The sequence below is a fragment of the Lissotriton helveticus genome, chromosome 5_1, assembly GCF_964261635.1.
Source record: "Lissotriton helveticus chromosome 5_1, aLisHel1.1, whole genome shotgun sequence".
Taxonomy (NCBI): Eukaryota; Metazoa; Chordata; class Amphibia; order Caudata; family Salamandridae; genus Lissotriton; species Lissotriton helveticus.
In genome coordinates, this window is record NC_136065.1 from 521,755,737 (window position 1) to 521,783,305 (window position 27,569).

Consider the following 27,569-nt stretch of genomic DNA (forward strand, 5'->3'; position numbering starts at 1 on the left):
CCGGACATCGGAAACACACTATGCCTGTGGCTGAAGCCTGGTCTCCAGAGCCCTATGAACCAAACAACACCCAGGTTCATCGGAAAAGGAATAACGACCACGCCAATTCAACAGCGGAAAGCCAAGACTCGTCTCATCATATCAGGGAGTTTTGTGCTGGTGCAGTATCGATGCAATGGAGGAAAGTTCAAGACCGCCTATGAACCAGGGCTGTGGACTGTCCTAAAAGTGAAAAGCACTGCAATTACCGCCGAAAAGGGTACTGACACGATAACCAGAAACTTCTCCTGGTTCAAGAGAGTACCGCCATCTGGTCGAGCTGACGATGAGTCCAGCCATGTAAGACACGGGAAAGAATCTGCGAGTGAAATGTCATCTGTCCCCACTGGAACGTAGAGTGCTGCAGGCTCCTCTCAACCATCTACCATGATCATCAACCCAAATGCTGACACGGCCATACCATTGCCACAGAGTCAACCAACGAGTCTGCGGTTCAGCCAAGGGATATATAACTTGAGACCACATCCCCCTCCCAGTCGGAGGCTCCAAGACTTTATTTATTGATTATGCAATTTAATTTGAACACTAACTTGGGGAGGGATGTAACAACCCCGAGTGACGCGGAGGCAGCACCCGGGATATGACCGAGGAAGCGTTTCTACACATTGTATCACCTTCTGGCTAGGCGTGGCCAGAAGGCTTAAATAAAGGGCCCGGTATCGCTTGTGACTTCCGGCTCACACCACGACACAGACTGTGGGTGTATTTCCTGTCGCTCGCCATAACGATCGTTTGTCTGGTCTACAGGCACCCTGCAACAAGTAGCTTCAAAGCGATCATCGCTGTCCGACGTGCCTCTGAGGTTCGGTGTGTGGACTCGTGGAATGCGGTGCAGGGCACAGCAGGGCAGTTTCTAGTTTGATGGTTACGTCTCCTGGTATTAGAAGAGAATAGATTGCATGAGCAATTCACATCGAGTTCCTATTTAGCACCATATTACATTTTGTCTTCCGGTGTTATGCGGAGAAATGGATTTTCTAATGTAACTTTTGATTATTTTCCCATCGGTCATCTCTCCTTATCACTAGATAGATGTCAACATCTCCTCTTAAAATTAATCGTTTAATAACGATCGTATCTTTTTAATGGAATCTATATTTGTAAGGAAGGAGTATACATTTAATAGCAAAACACTTGCTGGGAAATTCCAAAGCTTTATTGTTGACTAATTCCGCCTTCGAGCCGGTTGAACTGGAATAAGCAACCAGTGAATTGTTAGAAATTGTAATAGATATCTGCTGCCCTCTTATGGCTGTAAATGTGCATTGCTGTTTTTTTTTTTTAGCGAAATATCTTGACTGAATTTCTAGTGACTCATTCGCGCAAAGAATATTTTTCTCAAATCTCAAAATATATACATGTAGAAAAATAGATGTCAGGGAAGTCTGTAGACTTTCCTATTTCCCTGTTAAACCCTATTGTAAGGGTCTCCGTTTTCCAAAGTGCTAAGAGGCAGCTGTCAGCTTCATGTAACGCTTTACAACTCATAATTAAAATATGTCAATGAATAGGACACCTTTGAATGGATTATATTTATGTTAGTGGCAAACCAAACAGCAAGTATATATTGGATAAAGTACCCCCGCCATGTATTACAAGGATATTGCAAGTCAAGAAGGAGTTATATGACCATATAAAGAAATTAAGTGGAAGCTTGAGTTCCTTTATAAGGTCATGGAACTCCAAAGTGACTTGCAGTAAGCTTGTAATGTAAGACAGAGTATTTTTGTTCCTTATAATACATACAGACCCTCACCCTTTACACAAACTGCTTAAATCTTTAGTATCTGATAGAGACTTCTAGCTGCAGATTCCTTAATTTAGAATAACCCCAGGTATCAGGCTTCTAGCTGTGGATTCCTTAACTTAGAATATCCCCAGGTATCTGACTAGATCCGCAACATTTCTGAGTACTACTCCTGTGTGCCAGTAGGTGGCGTTGTGCGCAGCAAACCATTTGGAGCCTGTCACAGGCAGATGCCTGTGACAGATCCCAACTTGCTGTTTGTAGTGTTTGGAGCACGATGACGACTCCAGACATGTGGGGACTGCTGCAACATGCACCGAAAGGCGCTGAGTGAGCGATCCCTCAAGCTCCTCACCACCCGACATCCATGACTTGAAGATGCTTAGGATCTCAGTCGTGCAGAAGGTTCCGGGATGGTTCACAGAGCCGCACCTGGCGATCATCGTTGCACTCTTAAGTCATAGGGGATATATGGTAAGTACCACAAGCATAAAAATCCAAGAAATCAAAGAGGTTTTCAACTTTACCACGCCCGCCGATGTTGTCCGACAAGAGGCAGGCACGTCCACCCTACAGATGGCGGAGCCTGAGTCAGGGTCCGCTCTGTGCATCCCTGACTTTACAGGAGCCGAAGTGACCCCCACCCAGCTCAAAGAATTGTATGATGTCATGCACCTCATATGTTATGCTGCCTGCTACTCTTTAGTGCCGTTGGGCTGTACGGGTTTGGGAGGGGCCCGTACTGGATTCCCGAATTTGGGTTCTCCCTCAGCGCCAGTCAGGCCCCATGGTTCCCTTGCTGGATCCAGAGCAGAGCCGTTGGCAAGACAAGACTTTCCTCAACACCCGCTCCAGTGCAAACACCCTACGGTGGTGCCATTTCCCTCAACATTCCCAACTCCAACACATATACAAGTGATCGTCACCCAATGCTGGTTCTGGCAAACACCGGAGCCATGATCCACGAAGTGGAGCCAGTGTCTTTTTCTATTGATAGGCTTGGAGAGGGAGTGGAGTGGAATGGGAGGGGCCTGTGGACCCCTATGTTTACCAGCATCTCTTAGATGAGGAGTGCAATTGATATGAAGAACTGGTGGGGGCCAATGTGGGCTAGACACTTTGCCTGACACTCAGGCCCGGCCGGCATGGCTCGCGGGTAAGGGGGGGAGGGGTTGCGCGAAATGGGGGCATGGGTTTCGCGTGGGGGAGGGGATTCGGGGGGGAGTAAAAACTTACAGCGAGCCGGGTCCTGCGTCTTCTCTGCTCCTGCTCCCCTGCCTCCAAAAGAAACAGGAAGCAGGCGGCCAGGCTCCCACCCCTAAACCAATCACAACGCTACAATGCAGCATTGTGATTGGTCTGCCTAAACACCTGCGGCAGGCACTGTTTTTCTTTGAGTTTTATGGGAAGCTCTGTACAGGTGGCACACTGAATTGCACACATTAATATTTGGTGACATCAACTCACACATGCTACACAACTCCAGGCAAAAGAGTAGTCAGAAAAATTAAATACCCCCCACTTAGAATCCTATCCCAAACTGCACTGAATGAGTGAAGAGAGAGAGCCTGGCACTCGTTTGGTCCCTTCCCACAGAAAATCCTGTAAACAGTAGGGCCAAATTGTGTCTTTTATACATGCATTCTCAGTGGAATTATCCATCCATCTCTCTGTCCTTCCTTCTCTGTCATCCTTCCTTCTCTTCATCCACCCACTATTCCCTTCAGTCCGTCAATCGTATCCATCCATCTCTCCATCCAGCCTTACTTTTATCATGTATCCTTTTCTCCATCATCCTTATTTCTCTCATCTGTCAATCATCCTGACTTCTCTTCATCCACGCATCTATCTGTTATCCTTTCTGCAATCATTCCTTCTTTTATCATTCTTCTTTCTCTTCATTGTTCAACCCATCCATACCTTCATCAAACTTTCTATTAAGAAATTCAGACACCGCCCACTTAACGCCCATCCATTCATCTATTTCTAGATCCATCCCTACCTACTTTCTTTCCATTCATGCTCTCTTTTTGCATTTTTCCTCTCTCCTCGCTACTCCAGCTTTTTCCCCCACCCGCATCTCCAATTAGGATGAAAGTAAATATAAACTACATTTGAAAGGTTTTCTATCAGATGGCCTTTCCAGTGGCACTTGCTCCCACACAACCCTCTAATGTGGGGGCGGGGGTCTTGACACCCCTGACTCCAGGCTCTCTCCCAGTAGGTACAGGTACAACACCATGCCCTGTTTCCCTCATCCCACACAGGTGGTCTCGGAGTTACTATAGGCTACATTACATTCAGGTGATTTTGGTAAGGTAACTTATAATCACTGGACATTTATTTTGTGGTTAGTATATGATCTTTGGCCCACTGCACTTCAGCTGCACCTTTCAAATAGAAGATATCCATTTACTTTCTTTATCAGTGTCACTTCACACATCATCTCTGATTGCAGCCTCTCAGAAACAAACACTCGGTCACTCATCATTGAACATGCAGCATTCATTTAGAACACTCAGACCTCAGAAACCGCACATGCTCTTCTAACTGGTTCACTCCACCTAACTCAAGAGTCAACCAAATGCAATCTCCCATTAAATGGCACAAGCTGTCTCAATATATGACTACTACACTATCACATTCCCAGCTGCTACCTCTACCTATTAGAGTATCCCGCAATGCACCCAAAGAAGCTACCCTTCAGGAGTGCCCTTTCTATGTTGTGGGTATAGGCTAGCAACCACTGACAAGTGACTAGCTGACCAGTTTGTTCGTGCAAGACTGTAGCATGCCACATCTGTGGCTTTCAGTATGCTCTCCATTGGAAATACAGGATGGGTTTGTACCTCATATTAATAAAGTTGCTTAGGGTAGGGCTAATGTGAGACATTTCATTGTCTTTAACATCTGTCTTTGTGTCAGGGTTCTAAGAGTATCTGCAAGCTGATAATGCATAGAGCTGGAACATAGACACCCAAAGCAAAATCCATGTGAGTTTTAAGAGTTACCGATAAATATATAAAAAAATCACAAAAGTTCATCTATGTGAAAATTGTCTTCAAACTTATTAATCGCAGATATGAAAACATGACTGTGTGTTACTACCCATTTGGTTACAAGGTCAGTCCTAGTAATGAGCCTCTTGGTGCTCTGATGAGGAGTGTGCTAGAGAGGACATTCTTGGCACACACTAGAGCCCAAGTACTGGTGTTGAAGTGGTATAAGGATAGCAAGCTATGCATATTTTCTGGTCCACAGGTGATCCAAAGTGAGTGGGAATGCTGTAAAAAAAAGATTTCCCTTTTCAAAATGTAGATATCATGAATGTGTTCACTGATTACAGAACCATGGCTTCATTCTCTATGACCTGCTATAGGTCTATAGCAATCTTCAAACATTTGTGTGTTAATTGTGGATAATTTCAGTAAGCAGTGAAAAATTCATGCAGGTACAGACTTTGATTTCATCTTGAGAGACCATTTTCTTATTCTAACATAGCCTTTTGGTCTTTCTTTCCTCCAGGAAATAGCCAAGAAGTTGCAAGAGCTTGAACAGAAGGAGGTGGAGAGATGGAGCCTTGACAGCCCAACTAGGATCCAAGGTAGGTTTTCCTTAGTTTTTCATGAGCGCAGCTATAAGGCAGCATCCAATACATACCAACCAGCCCAAAAAGGTAATGTTGTCATTCGCCCTGTGGAAGGCCACTGGAATGTTTCGGTCACGTTCCCATGATGTATGCTATTAATAAAAGGGCTGCTACATCTCTGGCTTTGGTGCATGGGACATTCTTTAAATTAGACTGAATCTTTGGCTGAGGGAAATGGTGTTCTGCTAATATTTCATTGTCCAACTAGATCAGATGACGGCGCCCTTAAAAAACTGTGTTTATTCTTATGCTGTTGAATCAGTGGAGTTGACGGTGACTACGAAAATTTGGCTGTGGTAACTTCCAAGTCTTAGAGACCTTTTTAATCCACTTGCCTGTCACTCAGTTTTACAGTTTACCTATTGGCCGTTCTTCGGCGAGTATAGCAACTAAAATCGACGGAGAACTGTGCAGATACTTTCACATATATAATACACCCGCCCTTTCCTCAGCCATTGTCGATCTAATTTGATTTGGGCAATACAAACATACATGCTACTGTCTTGATTGTTCTTGTGGTCATGAACATGTCAATTTGCCGCTCCAAATCCATCACTATAGTCCTGCATTTTCTAAATTTCACAGGGTGAAATTTATTGCCATGTTTTCATTTGTTTATCGTACAGCTAGATAGATGCATAAGATAGCAATACATCCACAACAATAACCATGAAAGTTAGATAAAGTTCATGCCAGATGCAAATAACTTCGAAAATGAGAGAGGCCCATGGAAAACAAATCATAGCAATCAATACTCAAAACTGTATTGCAAGTGAAAGTAAAGCAAATAACTAGATTTCGATGTGGGATTGAGAGAGCACAATATATGATTATGGTAAAAAGAACGTAATGGAATAAAAAGCCAGACATGGCTGTGGGACGAGGATGTGGATTGTTTGTCTATATAACTAAACTTCGTTCATATTCCACTTCTAAAATTCAAATATGTGGCAGCTTGTGCATTGCCACTCAAATCATTATCAACCATTCGGGTTTCCCACCATTTAGTACATATTCAAATATGCCTTCTTTTCAAGTAGTTGTTTCTACATTGAGATATTGTATTACATTTAGCCCATGTTTTACCACAAAATTAATTGTTGCGACATGGAAAGCACCGTTGTGTATAGTTTAGTTCAAAGGAGACTCACGTGCATCTATGTGTATTACCAGTAACTATGAGCTGGCGGGAAATCAAAGCACAAAACGGTCGGAAATAAGAGTTAAAAAAATCATTTGCAAATTTAAAAATCAAAAAAGGTTAAAATGTACGAACGTTACTCCTGTTTATTACCCTCCCATTTTTAATTGAGTGGTGTATATGTCCAGAGGTTTATTGCATACTGCATCATATTCCTTGCAGTCTATCTACCCTGTAAAAACACTTATTGTGATCATTTTAATATCTCAGCACCAGCCCAGATCTGTCTTCCGCTTACTGATCCAACCCTAGTCTCCCTAAAATGGAGGGAGTAAGCTGTATTGGTTAGTAAACTTTCTAATGCTAGTGTCTCTCCGTATTTAGTGTATTTGAATAATACCTCTCTGGAAAGGATGTAGGCTCTCATTCACTGATGGTTTTGCAGCTATAAATTAAATTTGCATCAAAGAATTCGATCTAGCATTACAAATTCCATATCCCGACCACAGAAACCGTATTCAAGATTTTTTTCTGATCAAAAATCACATTAACTGTGATAAATATAACTTTTGAAAAATGTGGGTGTTTCCATTTGAGAGACAACTCGGCTTAATCATGTGGAAAGAGTGGAAGGCTCACCAAGTTGTATCTTGGTTTGAAATCACACATTTTCCCGAAAGTGTTTACTCCCAATATTGATCCTTAAATCTATTGCCAAAAGTCGAAGAAATAAACTGACAAATTGTTTCAAAAAGTGGGTTTGAAGAACACCACACATCCCAGGATTTGCATTGGCTGTGGGACAAGGTTGGAAAACATCTTCCTGGTTAAGAGAAAGAAAATGTTTAATTTGCTAATCCATTATCCTTACTCACACGGGATTAAGTTTAAGAAAGCAGGAGTACTGAAGAAAGTCCACAACCTTCTTACATTGCCATACCAGGGGCCATCCGATCTAGAGTTAAGAGCAGTCCTCTTTACCAAATCCTGCATCGCTTTCAGTCGCCAACAAGGGACATTCTAGTATTTTACTTAGTTTAATGATTTCAATTTTGGTTTTGAGATCAGCTGTGAGATCATTCACCAATGGCTCCTTTAAAACATAGCTACAAATCTGTGATTACCGTACTTGGATCATTGATATCTAAGTTCAGATGAAGTGCAAAAAAGAAAAGATTGTTCTGCACAAGGAACTCCGGTTATAATTTTTTTTATCTTTATTATGTCAGTTTCATGGCTTCTTCCCTTGCTCCCGCCATTCCCTTAATTTGATGTGACTGCATGGAATGGATGCTTTATGGTGTTCGGCTTCTGCATCTTTCTTGGAAACACAACTTCGTGATTTTGGGTACCTTGATTTTTTATTGAGATTGGTACGTCTGCTCTGCCCTGAATGTACTCTGTGCCACTTGAGCAAATATTCATTTTCAGCTCAGTACACCGGAGCTACCTTTAATTTAGACTGTAAAGAATTTTACCTGATTGTTTTCCAGCATATTTTGATTTGGGCCCCGAATCCTTTATACAAACCTCCTAGTATGTGGCCGGTTGGGTACAAATGCTGTCAGTAAGCCGTGGTCCGTGCAGGTAATAGCGGTGGGGTGGGGTGAGGGGATTTCGACAGACGAAGATGAGGGAAAAATATATATTTATTTAATTTTCAGTTGTGGTCCTCTGTCAAATCTCCCCCAATCCAGCCTTGCCGCCCCGCCGCTCTTACCTGCACAGGCCACGGCTGCAGTCCACCACTCTCCTTTGGAATACGTTGTTTCAATTTAATTCCCAAAGAGGAGAAAGAACATATATATTTATAAAATTGTCAATGATGACAGTCTCATTTCTAGTGGTAATCAAAGCAGCAGAAAGTATACAGATGGCTTGATTAGGTCCACATAATTATTTGCATCTATTGGTTTAATTGAAGAAATTGCATCATGAGTACTGAAAGGGATGTTATTTCAAGTAGCAGTGTCCTTTATTAATATCTGTATGCTGGTTTGGAAGAAGAATTACCCTTAGTTTTAATGCACTGCAATATAAAATATATATCACTGTTAGTCTCTAACAAGTTAATGTCTAATATTCTTGGCAACCTGCTTGCCTTGCTTGCATGCTGACCTGCACCGCTTACACACGGCATGAACGCTTTCCCTACTTCTGCTGGCACAACCCCTTTGTAATTCCTGTAGTATTATTGGGTAATTTCTGTAGTTTTATTGGGTTGCATGTTAGAATATTTTAGTTAGCAAAGTCATCTAACATCTATATTGTGTCCTGAATATTCTGTACAGGAATGTTGTTCATTGGGTGGGTCTAGAGAAGCAATATTTTTGTTAATGTGGATTTAGACACATTTATCTCAGCCGAGATTCTGACTACACTATTGTGGTACCCTTCAGCTTTACGGTTTTCAAAACCAGGTGACGTGACTTAGCAAACTGTAGACGCATGCTGTTAAAAGAGAGTGCTATCTTAAATGGCTTGCTGCTAACCCCTTACTAACATCACTTTGTGTTTGTATGTATGACTCAGAAGACAGCAGGTCTCAGTGTCGATTCCCGAGTGAGCAAGAGGAAGAATATTACTATTGCCAGGAGGCTAACAATAAAAGCCCGAAAATGCGCAACAGCAAGAGATCAAGGAGGACACCCGAGCATGACTGTAGCTTGCAACTGTCGAAGGGTTGGACTGCCCCCACAGGTTACCCTTCTGAGAGATCTTCCAGTCAAGACCAGCCTGAGGAACATCAGGCAAATAGCCATAGAAATGTCAATCAAGAGGCGAGGAACAATCGGAACGAAGAGCAAATCCAGATAGTTCCAAGAGGGCGCACACATTCGTTTGAACATTCTGAACGGACTCAAAGTAAATATAGCATTGATCAAATGGGAGAGTCCAGGCATGGTCGGTCAAGAAGTTTGAGAGAGCAGGGAAATCAATTCTCTCAGCATCATCCTGGAAAGAACAGACATTCCAAAACCAGGAGTGTGGAGTCCAGTGAATTTGATGCATCTGGAAGGAATCAACACTCACAGCGGAACCGAAGCAGGCAGCTTCACGCAAATCTGTCAGTGACCAGTCATTCTTCACCAAGGAAGGAAGATGGTTTGAGATCAGGTACTAACTACACATACATTGTTTTCTGGAAGATTCTACCAATGTATTCAGGGTGTCCCCTAAACACAGGGGATCTAAATAGAAGGCATGAACCAGTGGTCAATGGAGTGCCATTTTCTTTACTGCAGTGTCCTGTTCCCAAGTGACCACACATAGTTAAATACTTTTGGTCAGAGTTGTGATTTTACCTACCACAAGGAGTCGAGCAGCTTTTCCTCTAACATGAAAATCAGTAAGGAAGGGATATTGCCTGCTCTTACAAGTATGATTGCTTACATTCCAGAATAATGTTATGAAGTGCAGGAGTATAAAGAGAGAGCCATGTTTGTGCTTTTACCAGCACCTTTCCTTCAGAGTTCTTCAGAGTCTATGATTTATTTAATTTTTTTACAGTAAAAGATGGATTTCTACCAAAATTCATCTTAGCTCATTGGTAGAATCTAGATGTATATATGAACCAACACTAACTGTCTCATTCATAGGCTGATGCAAAATGTCCCATAGGGTACAAATGATTTGTACACCCTATTTCACATTTGAGTTCCATGGCAACTTGAGGTCACATTGCCCTCGCCAGCTTGATTTTTGCAATTTACTTTATAATCAACTATATTTTGGTGGTAAGTCAGAGAACAAAACGGTTAGAAACTAAAATATTTGCACATATCTTACCCCTGTTTATTACTCTCTTATTCTAAATTGGATGTTTAACCCTCACTTAAATGGATTTTCAGACCCTACAGGTTCAGCACGTCAAAATGATATTTTAGAATCTAGCTGAAGGGAAGGAGAAGAAGAGAAAAGTTGGATTGCACGGTTTGAATGTCAGAATATTTTTTTTAATGTGTGACCTATGCATGTGGCTTTTTAAAGCTATGTTTAACTGTAGAATATGCATCTCTTACACCATAAATATTTTACTTCCAGGGGCTGTTTGAAACTCTGGGAAAGGTACCTGGGAAATCTGTTTAAGATACACAGTAGGAGCAAGTAAACATTTAGGAAGAATAAAGATTAAGGATTGAAAGACTAGTCGTTTTTGCAAGGAATTCGCTTAAACTAACGTAATGAGAAAAACAAAACAAAGATGGTGCAAATGATTGAATTAACCTCAGCAGCTGGTTGTAAATCTGGGCTGGATTCCGCTCCATTGTATTTTTCTTCTCACTCTCCCGCTACAGACCACCCAAAAGCAGATCAGCTCCGCAACTACTCCAAAACAAATTGTGTAATCCAGAATTCTAGGCCATGTCCTTTCTGAAGGGGAACACTAGCAAACCTAGATGGTCTCAACATGGAAGTGCATCAAGAGTCATATGGCATTGTTAGCAATGGAATTCACATTTAGGGATTATATTAATCACCCTTGGTAAATCACCCGGAGAAAAGCCCAAAAAGTGATGGATGAGTTCTTGGGCTGATCTCAGCCACTGTGATTACTTTGGGCTTCATGGAAGCCCTTCATTTTCTTTGTTCACGCTACCACAACAGGGACAATTTATATGCAAGTCATTCTTGGTCCTGTTCCAATAGACATAATCCAGCCTGAACCCTCAGGTCATGTTCCCTATTAAAAGGAAGACAAACAGCAGGAGAGCTGTCTCTGTCTTGTTGGGTCTCATCATTTTAGGTGAAAATTGAATTCTATTACACACTCAGCAGTTATGGGCATTTCTGTTTACTTGGGCATGACAATGACAAAAACAAAACAAGTGATTGATGGAATTGTTGAAGAAATCTCAGCCACCGGTAATTAGTCTGGTCTGGTTTTCTGTCCACTGTTTGCTTTGCTCACTGTCCCACTATAGGTCATAACCAAACATATTCAAATCAGACTCAGTGCAGCTCCAGCAGTAACCGGTCAGTCTTAGCTGCTAAGCTGCATCTCCTCTTGACACGAACAAAAAACAACCAGCGACAGGATGCTCTCATAAGGGGCCTCATCAGTGAGGAACTGTTTTCTCCAGTCGAATAGTGAACAATAGGACCCACATCTGTGAATACTTGTCACATTTAAGGTGTCACACTTTGAAAAACAAATAAGTGATGAGTGGAAAGCCTGGATAAATCTCAAACATTGTTAAAAACTATTAGTCGCATTCCAGTCCATTATGTTACAGACAGTAACCAATCATACGCCAATCAGCCGTGGTCCTGCTCTGGCAGGAACAGTCCAGTCCTGACACCTAGACCTCACTCCTTTGTGAATGGGAACACAACCAACTTAAGACCAGCTCTGACTTCTGGGGTCACATTAATGAAGTGCAGGTTGAATCTTAAAGCACTTTGAGGACCAAGACCCACATCTGTACATTCCAGTCACATTTAGTCTATAACACTGAAGGTGAACGACTGAAATAATTTCAGCCAATGGTAAGGGTAGACACATTCCTGTTCATTATTCCCTTTGCTCACTGTGCCCCTATAGACTCAGGCTAACCATAAGCAAATTAGCATTGGCCCTGTTCCAACAGGAACCGTCTAGCCTGAACCTCTAAGCCACTTCTGTTCTGAAGCATTACACAGGCAACCGTAGATTGGTGTCAATCTTTTTAGGCCTTATGAGGGAGTTTCAGTGTGAATCCCATAGCACAGTGTGTAATGGGATCTATGTCTGGGCATAAAACTCACACTTGGGGTGTCACACTGAGAAAAACAAAGTGACGGGTCGACTGTTTGATGTAATCTCAGTAACTGGTAATTGCCTTGGGCCACATTCCAGTCAAAACAACTGGTTTCTGCATTCTTGGGACCCATAAATAAAGTGCAGATTGAAGACTAACACTTAGATTCATCAAAGTCCTGTTTTGCGAGTCTGTAATAGCGATTCATAAGGAATCGCTATTAAGGACGTGCAAAACGGGATTCATGTAGGAATTGCAAAAATATTGCGATTCCTACATCTTTCTTATTTGCGATTAGCAATTTGCTAATCGCAAATAAGGATGCGATTTCAAGGGTGCCAGGGGTGTCCAAAGGACACCCTGTAGCACCCCTGAAAAGCAAATGTAGCCAGATGTTGCGCACACACATGTCCAAAGGACATGTGTGTGTGTAACATACCACTCAGAAAAATGCACTAAAGTGCATTTTTTCTGAGTCTGACTTCGTGGTAAATAGCGGCCAGAAATAGCGAATTCGCTAATAGAAAATGGTTAATGAAGTGCATTTAAGGAATCTCAAATAGAGATTCCTTAAATGCAATTCCTCGCAAATATGCGATTTCGCAATTAGCGATTTTTGCATTTGGGATGATTCCCAAATGTAAAAATTGCGCTCGCAAAGGGCCAGATTCGCAGAATCTGGCCCTTTGCGAGCCGATTTTTCTTTCATGAATCTACCTGTAAGGCACAGCATGTAATAGCAAGTACCTTAGGGCAATCTGTACAAAGAGCTTTCCTATTGTGTGCAAGACTCTCTAATAAATGAAGCTAGCGTTAGGTGCAGATTGGATGGTCCGCCATTGAGTTCTTTTCATTTGAGCTTCCCAATAGTGGTCTCAAATTGAGCCCTGACTGATTGCTACCTGCCTCTGATTTTATTATGCGACCAATATACTAATAGAGGAAACAAAACGTGATGGGTAGATTTCTTCAATTGATCTCAGCCCCTAATAATCTGGGCAGCGAGTCTATCATGTTTATTTGACCACCAAGCTACCTCAGTCAGGAATCCATCTTATATAAACCAGCCCTGATTCTGATCCATTAGGGACAGTCCACCCGAAACTGCTAGGCCAGGTCTGGTATGTGTGGCAACACAGGAAACCACCTCTACGAGCCTCATCAGTAGAGTGAAGCTTGATTCCTATGACACGGTCCTCACAAGACCCACGTCTAGCAAACCTGCTGCATTTAGAGAATCCCACTGCCATTAGACTCAAGCTGCCCAATAAAGCAGCAGCTAGTTTTGTCTCTCCATTCAATGAATGTACATTTTATAGTATTGGTGATTACTTTAGAAATCATTGGCATAACAAATGTCTACACACAATTTTAACTGTAGTGTTGCTGGTAAAATAACTGATAATCTGAATAATGACTTGTAAAATTCCATCAAGAACAGCACGGCTCCATAAAAATGTGAATTTTATTTTCATTAAACCGACTACAGGATCCTGTTGTCTGACCAAAGAGAATCGATTCACCCAAAAATAATATGAATGGTTTCTGCTTCTGGCATTAATTCATAAAATGCTGAGAGTAGACCTGACTTCTTGTGTAATGGGGTCATGTGCTACATTCTGACTATGTATGGGGAGTGATACACTTCAAGGCCTTCATTATAAGTGGCCTAGAAAAGGACTAGAAACTCCGCCACCGTGGGAGTTATCGATGTATGTTGTGGGTACCATTAACTCCGGGCCAGGGAAAACCTGGACCATTAAAAGTTGGTCCCTGGTTGTTCCCTTACAAATGAGGAATTAACAGGGAGTCTGCAATTCTGTGCCTTATAACCCTGGCATTTCCTTATTTCCCCCGGGAGTTTTACGCAGGCATTTTAGCCGCTTTTGGCGGGAAAATTATTCCATGTGAAAATAAACAGGTCTCCGATAAAACTGCATAACTCATAATACCGGTGGGGTTGGTAACTGCTGTTATCAGAGTCATCCAATTTGAGAGGTCACTCTTTGAGGGCTTAAGTAAGCTTGTGGATTGAAGTAACTTCCAATCTAATGGCAGGTGCAGGAAAGTAAGTGATAATGATTGAACACAGATTATTTTTGAAAAATGATTGTTCCCTCAAGTAGATATCAAGTTCTGTCTCCAATTAATCTGTATAAAATACCCAAATAACAGCCTTTTGAATGGCTTGTCTGTGTTAGGCTATCCATGTTCTCCTTCTCCTGTTTGCAGTGTGTGTTGTACTTGAACATTATCTTTGTGGATACTATTTATTAGTAATTAATACTTTATTTGTTTGATTAACTAAAATAATTTAAAAATCAGGAAAAATCACACAAGCTTTGTAGGCAATCATAGTACCTTAGTTCATAACAATGAATCAATGAAATCATCAAAACTGAAGTTGGTTCCTAGGATAACATGAATCCCGCAAAGTAATGTCCCATATAAAAGTAACCATTCCTATGATTCTACTAATCAGAAACAATATGCCAGTATAATTACAGAGGGGAACCTAAAATGTACATCCAATGTACTATGAAGGCTACTCACTAATGTAAATCCTCCTTTTGAAAAGTAAACACATTACATTGATTTTAAAGATGGCTATTAGACTATCCTATAATTTTATATAATCGTATATACAAGACCTTGCAGGGTAGAACCTAAGTTATTCATCCCATGTATAATAAAGGCTGCTCCTTGATGCAAAACATGAACGCCAGTATACATTGTCGAGTTCCCACTACATCTCAATTCCAAGTAGTTAAGATCTATATTCTCTGTCAACAATTGATTAGATTAAAAAAACGTTTCATTCAATTCTGAAAAATCAAGTAATAAAATGTATCATGAAACTACAGAAAATCTAGTAATAAAGTGCACATGCTGTTAGTAATTGGCACTTTGACCACGATTTGTTTTACCTCCATGTATTTGAAAATTACATGGACTGATGCTTAGGACCCTAGTACCCTAGCTCCTAAGGTCTGTACAAGAAAAGGAGGGGACAGCGAATGTGGTATTTGTTACAACACGCTTGTTCTGTCTGACCATCAGCATTTTCAGCAACAAGACTTCTTTTCTTTCTGGTCGTGCAAAGGGGTTAAACTTCAAACAGGTTAACCATTGATATGGTATGAGCTTAGACCAGTGCGTCATCTGCTTCTGGGGCATTGTGCTAGCTTATTAGTCCAAAAACACGTATTTAGGAAGATAGGAATTCCGGCTCTGTTCTGTTACTAGTTATTTTTCTTCCCTGCCATTCTAACTAGAAGTTTGTGATGTCTAGGGTTCTGAACTTCCACCACCAAAGTGCTCATCCTGAATTCAAAGGCTTGGCCCCTTGTTGGGAGCCCGTGTGATTTCAGGATGAATTTAGAGCGAGCCCTGAGGGACTTCTCTCAGGATACAGGGGAGCACTATTCATAGTCTCGTCTTCTGCAAAAGTTGCCACTCTCAGCACCCTAATAACTCAGAACCTCTCAAGATTGTTCAGCAATTCCCGTTCATCTCTAGATGTGGCCACTGTACAGTTCTCAAAGTGGTCATATCACTGTGATGTTCCATATCACTCATTCCATTTTAGAGAGCTTCCACCCCCTGTCTTCTACCTCATCTTAATGTTTTCCTTGCTATTTCTTCAAGTCTTCCTGGCTACCCTCCACTGGCTTTAATCTCCTCATTTCTGTCAACATCTCCATTATCAGCACTTCCCCATGTGAGTTAGAAACCCCAGTGAGGGTCAACCACCTCATTAACCTATCATGTCTGAGGGTGAGGGGACCTTTGGGTAATGAAGTCTTAATTATCTTTGTTAATCATCTGTCTTTCTTTTGGTGGCATCTCATTAAGGGCCACGAAACCTCAGTCTAGTCTATCATTTATGTGTGAAGGAGGTCCCCAGATTGAAGTGTAGTCCCTCCTTTACAAAGTCTCGAGCCATCATCAACAGGTGGGCATAGAACCCTCTGCACCTGATCTGGCATCACATTTCTTCACCCGTTCTACGGCTCTTCTCCCCTATTCGCCTCAGTACCACCACTGTATTTGAGCCACCAAGGCACACCTTCACAAATCTCTGGAGGGCTCACGGTTCTCATCCTTAACAGTTTCAAAAAAGTATCTCCTCTTAATAGTGAGGGCACAACCAGAGCTAGGAGTAATTTCTCTCTCAAGCCACCTTGACAGCACCACCTTGGTTATTCGCCTTGAGGAGGACCATCGGCCACGGGTGTTGTTGGATTCCAGCTGAGGTTCCAACTTCAGAGGAACCATTGGTGAGCAGGCCACTGCTTCCACCACCCAAGTCAAATTATGTTCAGTCCCTGTCCAGGTCTTAGAGCCCATCAGTGTTTAAACACGGGTACAACATGTCAACAAAGCGTATATATAATTTTGACAAGATTTCAGTGGGAATAGTTTTACCTGAAAGATATAATTCCTTAATTAATAATAATAAGAATAATAATAATAAGTATTTGTAATAGTAGTCATAGTCTTCTTTACCCTTCTTTTTATTAATATTATTCAGAATTACATTTATTTCAGGAAATTATCCCACAAAATTACAACATATTCAATACAATGTAAAAAACACACAACTTTAGTGTGCACATCAAAATGTAGCACATATATTATCTTTTAATTAAATGCATGAAAGAACAAACAATAAAGAAAGAGGATCATTTGAGACTTTCCCCTCACATTTTGGAATCTTGTTGGCAGCCTCAGAAGGGAGTAGGCAGTGGTCCAGGAGTGCATTTCCTGCTCTCCCTGTTGATTACACAACCAGGAAACGTTTTTTGTTTTTTTTAAAACAACACCGGATCATAAAAGAAACTTGGGCTGCTCTTGTAAAGAAAACAAAAGTTTCCCGCTTGGTATTGTAAACACAGCTATGGCAGCCATCTTTGGATAGCCTGTGGTATGAAAAGTCTCTTTCTGAAGTCCCAGTCAAGCAGGATCAATAGAGAGCAGCTGGTGGACTGGTTCTTAATCTGTAGGTCTGCCTGCCTAGGTTTCAGTGAAGTATTAGTCATATTCCTTATATATTATGCGTCAAATTATTGGATTATTGACTGAGTGATTAGTGCTCTTTGTGAACCCTAACAAGAAAAGGGAATATTTTCTACAACTTTCTTATACATTTACTCCCTCGCTCTAGAGGAGCAAGGACGGTATGTTTATCCTGATGTTACAAAAATGGCTGTCTGACTTTAAACAAAAATAATGCAGATATCTTTCTGCACATGTTGTGCAGTGGTTGACAAACCATGCTTCCCTCTTCTCAACGTAATCTTTTGACTGTTTTTCTCTTTTGAATGTTTTTTTCTGTGTGCAAAAAGTGGTTGAAACTACCTGCAGAGACTTGCTGGCCCTTAGGAGGAACAAAACATTTCTTGCAAGGCAGTGCTATTTAGAGATTTTAGGGATATGGTAACACCAGTGTCATCTCATACGAACATGCCATGTGATGTGACTGCTTCTTGTTTGTAGGAGTCTAGTATTGACTCGTGATTCCCAGTGCACAGTTATCCTTTCACTTTCCAATGTTTACCATGTTTCATCCAGACGTTTCCCATACTTTTCAAAGAATCCAAAGCCTTTGCCGGAATGCCACCTCACCTGCTTCACTAATGATAACTATTACCTCACAAAGTGGGCTGTCTCTGCCCTTTGTTAAAGCGTGGACCCCCATCTTGCCCCACCGGCCTCCCATTGTCTCTGAGTTCAAGCTAAGGTGTGTGTCTCCTCTACTTCAATTTTCCCCTCCCTTGAGTCATTCCTCTGAGAACCAAAGCAGCAATGGCACAGTAAGGATGCACTGGTCCCTAAAGCAAACAAGAAAGGATAGTAACACAGCCATAATTGAGGTTTAGTAAGCCCCACACACCAACTTGTCGTAGTGACAAAAAAGTGGCCCCCTTTTCCCTTTTTGGTGGATGGACACCAGGGCCGGACTGGAAACCACAACCGGCCCTGGCAAAGTGCTCGGCCAGACCCCCCTCCCCACTGGGGGGGGGGGTTAGAGGTGCCGCCGAGCAGTTTCCCAGGGCCGGTTTTCGGCCGATTTTGGTACAGGGCCGATTTTGCAGCAAAATCGGCCCTGTACCAAAATCGGCCCCCACCCGTGCGGCGCACCGGGGGATTGCCCGATGCCCGCTATGGCCAGTCCGGCCCTGATGGCCACCCATGCATGGGGTGCAGTAGCCCCTGACACTCCTGGCCTCAGTATCACTGCACCTGCTGCAATAATGTTAATAGTAAATGAAAAACATAGCTCCCACATGGGGCCCCCATCCTCTGCGCCATCTTAGATGGTGTCTATGAATCTTCCTACTTTCCTCTTTCTCTTGGGCTGTTACTTTGAGGTCCCAGAGAGCTAGACTCTCAGGGCTCTGCATCTACTGTCCTACTCTCTGCCACCCCCTTGACGCACCTGAAAGGACATCTGCCTATATTTAGAGGTAAGAGTGGTTGGAAGCTATGGGGACCGTCCATGCTATATACGTTTACAAAAACAGTTCTCATTGTTTTTGATTAAAACAAAACAACCATAGTTGGGCAGTTAATGCAGACTGTGAGGTGCCTCGATCTGAAAATGAAGAGGGTGTCATGTCTCCTGTGCTATGAAGCGGAGAGAGGGACGTGGAGGCAACAACCTTTTTACCAGAGTGTCTTCACCTGAAAGAAACATAAATCTGTGCAATTATTTAATCACCAAATGCAAGCACTGCTTGGGAGCCTGTATACACTCTAATTTATGGAGTCAGTGAAGCTCCAAGGTGACAAAGATGTATTCTTCTTGAGTGTTAATGTAAAGGGTTTATAAACTGAGCTCTGCAATTCATTGTTTTAACCCCATCCATGCTACCGTCGGCGATTGGCTGACGGCAGCACTACCTCGCTAGTGCTGCCGTCGGCCAATGGCCGACGCGGCCCCAACCGTTTTGCGGAAGTGCCGCACTTCCGCAAAACGGGCGGCGCAGCCAACGGGTTAATGGATACTTTTGAAAATAATTGTACTAATTACGTTCTGAGTACCTATTGCTAAATTATATACTTTAAAAAACAATTATTTTTCCTTAACCGCATGCATGCGGGGCGAATTCCGCCCGTACGCTGGGTTTTGCGAAAGCGCACTTTGCATGACGAGCTGGGCTCGTCATGAGCGTGCGAGGAGGCTACGCCATGACGAGCCCAGCTCGTCATGAGCGTCGAAGGGGTTAAAGACTGAATCATTGTGTGACAGCCTATCTCAAATGGTGGGTAATACAGTTTAAAAATGACGACTTACATGTACCCAGTGCTTTCCTTCAGAGGCTGGGACCTCATAGCAGTATAAATACATAATTCACTTTTACTCATTGCATCTGCCAGGATTCAATTATGTGACTTTCTGGATACACACAGACTTCTGCAGTGATTGCATTAACCAATTGAGGTTCAATTAGTTTATCTTGCTTTCCCTCTTTCATTTAAAGAGTGTTTGGTATTGTATATGCAGTAACCCGAAAGTGAAAGAAAAACAAAATAGTTATAGAATGTTTTGTTGTTTTTAGCCATGTCTTTGAACTTGACACCATAATCAATGACCCCAAGACCAGACTGACCTTTTACCTCTTTATTTCACAACATTAAACTTCCTGCCTCTGTCTCATTCTTGTGGGTTCTTTTCATCCCTATTTCTTTCTTTGTCACTATTTTCCTCCTTGTGCTGCCTTTTTCTTTCTTGCTCAGAACCAGCGTCTAATGGTGAAAAGTACATTGCGACCCACAAGTTTAGTGCCAGTATGCTACATCTGCAACCATGAGACAAAATTAACACTATTGGAGTCACACATAAATGCTTGCTGACTTCCTCTATAACACCTGATGTAAGATTTCAAAGAGGCTGCCAAGATTTGGGATTGTTAAATGAACAATTTAAGGCCTTATTCAGTGTGCCCTGGAGTTGTACCCACTAACTCGACAGTAATGGAGTTACCAATACAAGGGGTATTTGTAATTCCAGGGGTTATTCAGATTACGTTTATTTTAAGTGAGCACTCGGGGCAGAACTCTGAGAAGTGAGGAATTTGTGTGGAAATAGGTGATTTCAATTCACACACTCCTAGTTGCTCTCCATATCCATCAGTAATTCACCCAGGAGCTCCACTGGCTTCTAAAAGGTGGAGTTTCTTGATGAAATACAACAGATCCACAGAGTTACCACAGACGTTGCTATTCTGATTTATTTTATTTATTTATACGTTTTTTATAGCACTTGCTAGACCCGAAGGTATGAGAGCGCTTTACATATAATGAGAGATCTGATGGTACCACAACAATTTTTGAATAATTTTACTGGGTTCTGTAAGGAGCATGGCCTGGTATTAAACGAGGCTAAAACAAAATATATGATCTTCTCTCAGGGGAATTCCAAGCCATCAAAAAGACCAATGTATGTAGGAAATAGCCGCCTAGAGCAAGTTTCTGCCTTTGACTACCTGGGTATCCACTTAGCCCCAAAGCTAAATTGGGCGCCACACATTGAAAAAGTCCAATTGTCATTAATCCAACAAACTGCTCACTTAAGTAAAATCCATTAAAAAAAACAGTGTCCAGGGAAGTGGCCCCAGAACTGGAAATGTAAAATACCAAAATACTGGGGAGAGCTCTTCATGGGGCCGAATTGTGGGGCATTGGAAACATAAACTCACTTACTTCTGTTGAAAATGGTTTCCTCGTTTAATGCTAAACCTTCCCTCTATTACCCCCTTGGCTCCTATGTTTTTGGACTTGGGCCAAAAACTATTAGCGCACAAATTATGTTATCTTGAGGCAAGATCGTGACAGCTGCCGAGGTGGTGGTATTGCCATCATTTATAAAGACATTTTTAGATGCAGGTCTACCAAAACCCCTTACCTGACTGTGAGAGTTGAGCTTTTTCAAGCAGCTTTTCGCCTACCCGTACCTTTTCAGTAATCCTAATATATCGTCCTCCAGGCGCACTGAGTCACTTTTGCAAGGATCTCCCAGACATTGTAGCCAATCTGGCTAGCCTCTCACCAAATTTCTCAATTTTGGGCGATTTTAATATACATTTTGATGACCTGCACTCTACCTCTACACTGGATCTTATTGAAGGTCTAGCAACATTTCAACTTAAGCAAAGAGTGAATGGCCCCACTCATGTTCAAGGCCATTTGCTCAACCCTATATTTACTAATTTACAGAATCTTATGGTGGCTGAGCCCACCCCGGTTCCTTGGTGAGACCATTTTTTACTACCAATTACTTGGACACTATGTGACTCATGTTGCCTTTTGCAAGAATTAAAAAATGTAGTCACGTATGGTCCAAATGACCTTTGGAAAGCTGGGTCATCGAGTTAGATAACTCGACTCCCACACCTCATCCTAATCCCACCAACTCCAATAATAATTTTAATAATTGGCTTGAATCCTCCTTGAACATAGTACTCCCTAGGAAAAAATCCTACCTTTGAGTAGGAATCAACAAAAAAGCCTGGTATTCTCAGAAACGGAGGCAACTTAAACAAACGTGTAAACAATGTGAAAGGAAATGGAGAATTGATTTTTCGGCAATTAGCAAAGCCAAATACAGAGAGGCAATTCAACTTTATAAAAAGGAAATAAAGGCTGCTCAAGCGAGCTTTTATCAAATTGTTTCCGCAGCCTATTTCCCTCTTGTGAAATTTTTAAAATCTCAAAATCTCTCCTCACACCTCCCAGCCCTTTCACTGTCTCTGGTAGTGCCCAGCGGCGGTGTGATGAAATCGCGGAGTACTTCTCTGCCAAAGTTCAAAAGATCTATAGGACCTTTTTACACACCAGGTCCATTACTGACTGTGTAACCTCAAAACAGTAAGCTCTGCTGGAAGAGTTTCCCCTTCTGTCCTTACCGTCTACGCAGGACCTTATTAGGCAATTGAAATCGGGCTCCCCCGTTGATCCCACCCCTCCGGCTATTCTAAATCTGATTCATGAAACAGTATCTCCAGTTATTCGGGAGGTGATAAACTCCTCTCTCCTTAGTGGAGTGGTGCCTCCCCTTTGGAAACAAGCAAGGGTCAAGGCACTTTTAAAAAAGACAAATCTTGACCCTGAGGATTGGGCCAACTATCGGCCCATCTCCCTGCTGCCGGGAATCAGCAAATTAGCTGAAAAACATGTTAAATCTGTACCATTAGCATTCTTGGAAAAAAACAATTGTCTGCACTCCACGCAGACAGGTTTTAGATGCCAACAATGCACTGAAACTGGCCTTATTGCTGTGATAGAGTCCAGGAAAATTATGGACGACGGAGGCTGCGCTGCTCTTATATTGTTAGATCTTAGCGCAGCCTTCAACACTGTTAATCACCAACTTATGGTCCAAAGACTCAGGGAGGTGGGTGTGGTAAGAGTCGCCTTGGACTGGCTCCAGTCCTTCCTCGAAAATCAATTTTTCTGTTTCTACGAAGATGAAGCTGCCTCAGAGCAGATTCCTCTGTGGTGTGGAGTCCCCCAGGGATCCTTAATAAGTCCTACCATGTTTAACATCTACATGAGTTCTCTTGCCGAATTGGTGCATACTTGGGGGATCCAGATCGTCACCTACGCTGACGACACCCAACTGGTGGTATCCCTCAGCCAACAGGACAAAGCTGAGCCTGGCCTCACAATATGCCTCTGGAAGATCTCTGAGTGGATGGACAAGTCATTCCTAAAATTAAATGAAGCTAAGACTGAAGTTATGCTCCTTGGTCACTCTGACCTCGCTAGTATAGATGCTCTTTGGCACAGATGTCTGGGCCCTCCACCTGTCTCAAAAAATCAGATTAAGAGTTTGGGAATCTGGCTTGACTGCAAACTGGACTTAAAAGAACAAGCTTGTAAAGTCGCAGCCACTTGCTATGGACTTCTCAGGATGATAAGGAAAATACTCCCTCTCCTTCCTTTTGCTGCTAGACGAGTGTTAGTTCATGCGCTGATACTCTCTCAGGTGGATTATGCAAAGGCAGTCTATCTGGGAGTGCCCCAGGGCACTACCTCCAGACTCCAAATTGTTCAGAACTGTGCTGCCCGCCTACTAATGAACATTCCTAAATGCAGCTCAGCCAAACCAGCCCTTACCAGTTTGTACTGGCTTCCCATCCAGGATAGAATTAGTTTTAAGCCAATGTGCATTGTTCATAAAGCCATTTCTGGGAAAGGCTCCCCATTGATTCAATCTGTGGTGCAATTATACCACCCAAACAGGACATTGAGATCCAACCATAAACGCTTACTTATAGTGCCTATGATTAAGCGTGCACAAACGGGAGGTTGGCGGTTCTCATACAATGCAGCCAAGTTATGGAACCGGATTCCCGATCATATTCACCTGGGGCCAGATGTAGGAGCCGATTTCGGCCGTTTCCGACCGGTATTAGGGTTTTCAGATGTAGGGGCATGTTTTTTTAAAGAATCGGTAATTTTACCGATTCGATAAATATACCAATTCTGTAAAATACCAAATCGGTATATTTACCGAATGGGTAAATCTATATGTAGCTGACACTCCTAAGAGTGCCACAGGCCCTTAAGAGTCGGTATTTTACCACACAATCCTATTGTGTGGTAAAAAACCGAATTCAGGTGTGCATGCATTCATTCATTCAGTTGGACTATAAGCAGTTTATGTTTTGGCTCCGTCTGTGGTCAGTTAATGAGCTCTCACCATACAGAGCAGTGACGATTGATCTCCTGAATTGATCCCAGGTAAACTCTATTCAATGGTTTAGCTTCTTGAAGAATCTACTTAAGAGACTTGGGATAGAGGAGTATTGGTCCACCCCTGAAAGATTGTCCCACATCTCAAAATGCAGGGTCAAAGATATTTTGGGATGCTATCATGGTGAAGGAGATGGCCAAACCAGTGGGTGCACTGACCCATGATTTTATGAGTTTTAAATTTGTCCCATTTTATGAGGAAACTACAGATGATATTGTTCCACCACCAGCACAGAAATTATTTATACGATTCCGACATAAAACTCCACCCACAAAACTGTTCTGTAAAAAGTGGTGTAGGAAGGCCCCAACAGATGATCAGTGTCCCGCATGTAATGCTTGTTCTGAATCAATAGTCCGCTTGTTATTCTTTTGTCCCCATTATAGAAGACTGAGAGGCAAGTGGATTGTTCCATTGTGTAAACTGATTGGACCTGGACATTATCTCGAGGTTATGAGAATTTTAGCCACTGACACTCGCAGGGTGGTAGTTTTTGGTTTAGCCAGATTTTGGCATGCATTGTGGATCAAACATTTTAAATGCATTATATGTGCTGCATTCCAAGTTTTATAATTTATGCATATCAAACCCTGAATAATGACTTTTAACTTTGCATTGTTTTATCTACTGTTGCATATTGCCCTTTGTAAAAACGATTTTTATTGTTCCTAGCATTTTCATATTGTATGGCACTACGCACTTTATAAGAAATCCTTGTGATCGAAAATAAAGTATTTGATGATGATGATGATGGTATCAAGGAGGCCACTTGTAATGAGAGCCTCAGTGTGAGTGTTCTGCCCTATCCCTCAAGAATGGTTGGCCGCATCGTTCAGCAGTGGTCTTCCTATGCTTTGGTCAGAAACAGTGAACAGAAATAAAACATAATCCACCAAAATGAGAATTACAAATTTGTCTTTTTTACTTTGCAATAGTAGTCTCTTTGGATAAAGTATGAACATGTTCTCCGGATCACCAAGAGTAATAGAAAATCTGTAGCTTCCATTTTGTTTAAATAGGTTTCAAGAATAGAAGTGTGTGATATGACTCATTCCAAATAAATGCTGTTGATACAACTGATGTGTTAGCGGGCAGTCCCAGAGGGGATCATGAAATATGGTGTCATGATAAAATGTCTCATTAATGCTCTCCCTTTAGGTAAATGCACTGCTGACATCATTTCAGAGATATTACAGGTGCGATGAACAGTTCCCAAGTTCTGAGTGTCCCTGAGGCTGCACCTCAGTGTCCCAGAATGCTTCTAATGATGTCTGCTGCTCAATATGAAAGGTCCTTCCAGCAGCATTAGGTGCTCTGTCAGATAGGATTTCCAACGGGTCTCCCTTGTGACTACTACGGTTGCAGTTGCGACCTTAGGTGATGCCTAAATAATGCATGTGCAGAACAATAATAAAGCACATAATTAATATTGTGGTTATCCACTGGAGGGGAAGAACCCACAGATGTGCCCATACTTTTCTTGGTAAACATCACTTACAACAAAACTTTTACAACGCACTACCATTACAACGCGGTCATTACAACGCAAACCATTACAACGCATTGCGCTGGGGGGCGCTCTAGGATAGGGAATAGGTTAATTTACTATCCAATAACCTTCCCTAGTGTCCACGGGGACTGGAGTTGGAATAGTAAATTAAACTATTCACTATCCAACACCTAAAAGCGCTATGCGTTGTAATGGTATGCAATGTAAAAACCACGTTGTAAAGGTATGCGTGGTAAAAGTATGCATTGTAATGTCATACATCCACTTTTCTTCCCTGAGATTAGAGACTTGGGAGACATCTTATCGAAAGAATGTGAATCTTTTGAGTCCCAGGGGCAGCATGGGGCCAATGAGACACTAGGGATTGCAAGTGTTTGGCACTTTAACTCCCTTTAAATATGCCCTGAAATTAAAATACCTGTATTAGATAAAGGTAATGTGCATTGAGGGCTTAATATTTCCTTTTTTCAAAGCATTTAACCTAATAAGCTGACCACTAATAATCCTTCAATCATCTAAAACGATTACTAATGTCCAGGTCACCTTTATAGGCACCTAACTCTCTGCAACATTGAAACTGTTAAGCTGTGAATCAACTTCTTTCTTATGATAAAAGCCTGGCAAGTATCCCAGAGCTTTTTATGAAACCTGGTCTGAGTGATTTGAGTCATTTGCTACCTGTTCTAGCTAGGAATTAAATTAAACATTTAAGATGCAAGAACTTTGGACACCCACCTGATTTGTTCACATTTGAGGAACATTAGTCCATATAAAAATGGCGCAATGTCCCTGTATGTGCTGTGTGCACCCACAATTGCCCTCAATGCAGACAGGTACTGTGCACAATAAAGCGTATACAATGCACAAAGATATGCCTTCGCTGGAAACAGCACAGCATTGAAGGGTGGAATGGAGGTTGCTTTGTATTTCATTGCATAGGGACAGCAGCATGTTGCGGTGGCAAGGACCCCTCCACAGGCGGTCGTAGTGTACGACTGCTCCTGTCTGCATGGGGATGTCGGCAGAGCTCCCTGGGACCTCTGTTACCCACTCGCACGATGGAGAACTCTGGGGGCTCTGACTATGCAATACTTTGTGTCGCCCAAACTAATGCTGCTCTTGATGGTCTGTTGGTCCTGTGCCTGTAAATGAGTGCATGTCTAAGGGCAAAGGTGTGATCTCATTTGTATGAGGTTACACCCCTGTGCAAATGAAGGAACACCCCCTTGGGATCGCGGAAAATGTGCACTTGTGCAATCCATATTACAAATGGGCTGCACAAGTATCTCTTGCTTCGTCTGTAATTCCACTGCACCACAGAGCATTTCCTGTAATGTAGCCCCAGAAATCTGAATGTATTCTTATTAGACATAGGACACATGGCACACCATATCACGAACACATCTAGCAATCATTGATCAACCAGCAATTAAATAACCTCTCCTACTAAATAAAATAAGTAGCTGCCCTCATGTTCCAGTTCTTAGTTCTTTCCTTAATAGCTTAGCTGATTGCCACTAAAATTACAATCCAAGATTGAACATTGTATTTGACCAAAATGCTAAGACTGGCAAAGGTATTGCACAAGTACCAGGTGGAATCTTTTCCCATGCTCAGTGTAGATTGCTTTGTTTAGTTTTTTAGACGATTTATGGTTGTATCTGTCCAGGTGACACCTCCCTGGAGCCCAATCCTGCAGATGACCTGGAGTGGCAGATAGCAGAACTCCAGCTTCAGAGCACTGATCAGCTCTTGCAAGATGAAGAGCTGGCACGACGACTGCAAGAGGAAGAGGAGAAACAGCTGGTAGGTGTAATCTCCTCCCCATAGTTGTCCTCATATTGATAGCTTCTTCGTTTAAATGCTATGTCAGTGTGAATGTATATTTTTTTATTCAAACATATTTAATGCATTTGTGCATATGCAAGCCTCATCGTATCTAGAAGTTGGAGCCAGC

General features: G+C 42.1%; 1 protein-coding gene across 2 annotated transcripts in view; it reads left to right on the top strand.

The window, feature by feature from the left end:
* The window catches only part of LOC144754714 (uncharacterized), a 520,145-nt gene that overhangs the window by 382,822 nt on the left and 109,754 nt on the right, over nt 1-27,569 (top strand). The window contains exons 6-8 of one of the 2 annotated variants that reach the window (XM_078642863.1): nt 5,333-5,411; nt 9,130-9,714; nt 27,282-27,418. In XM_078642863.1, coding sequence (XP_078498989.1) covers nt 5,333-5,411; nt 9,130-9,714; nt 27,282-27,418 — 801 coding nt within the window. The remainder of the gene's footprint in view (nt 1-5,332; nt 5,412-9,129; nt 9,715-27,281; nt 27,419-27,569) is intronic. The other variant, XM_078642864.1, reaches the window with a different exon arrangement.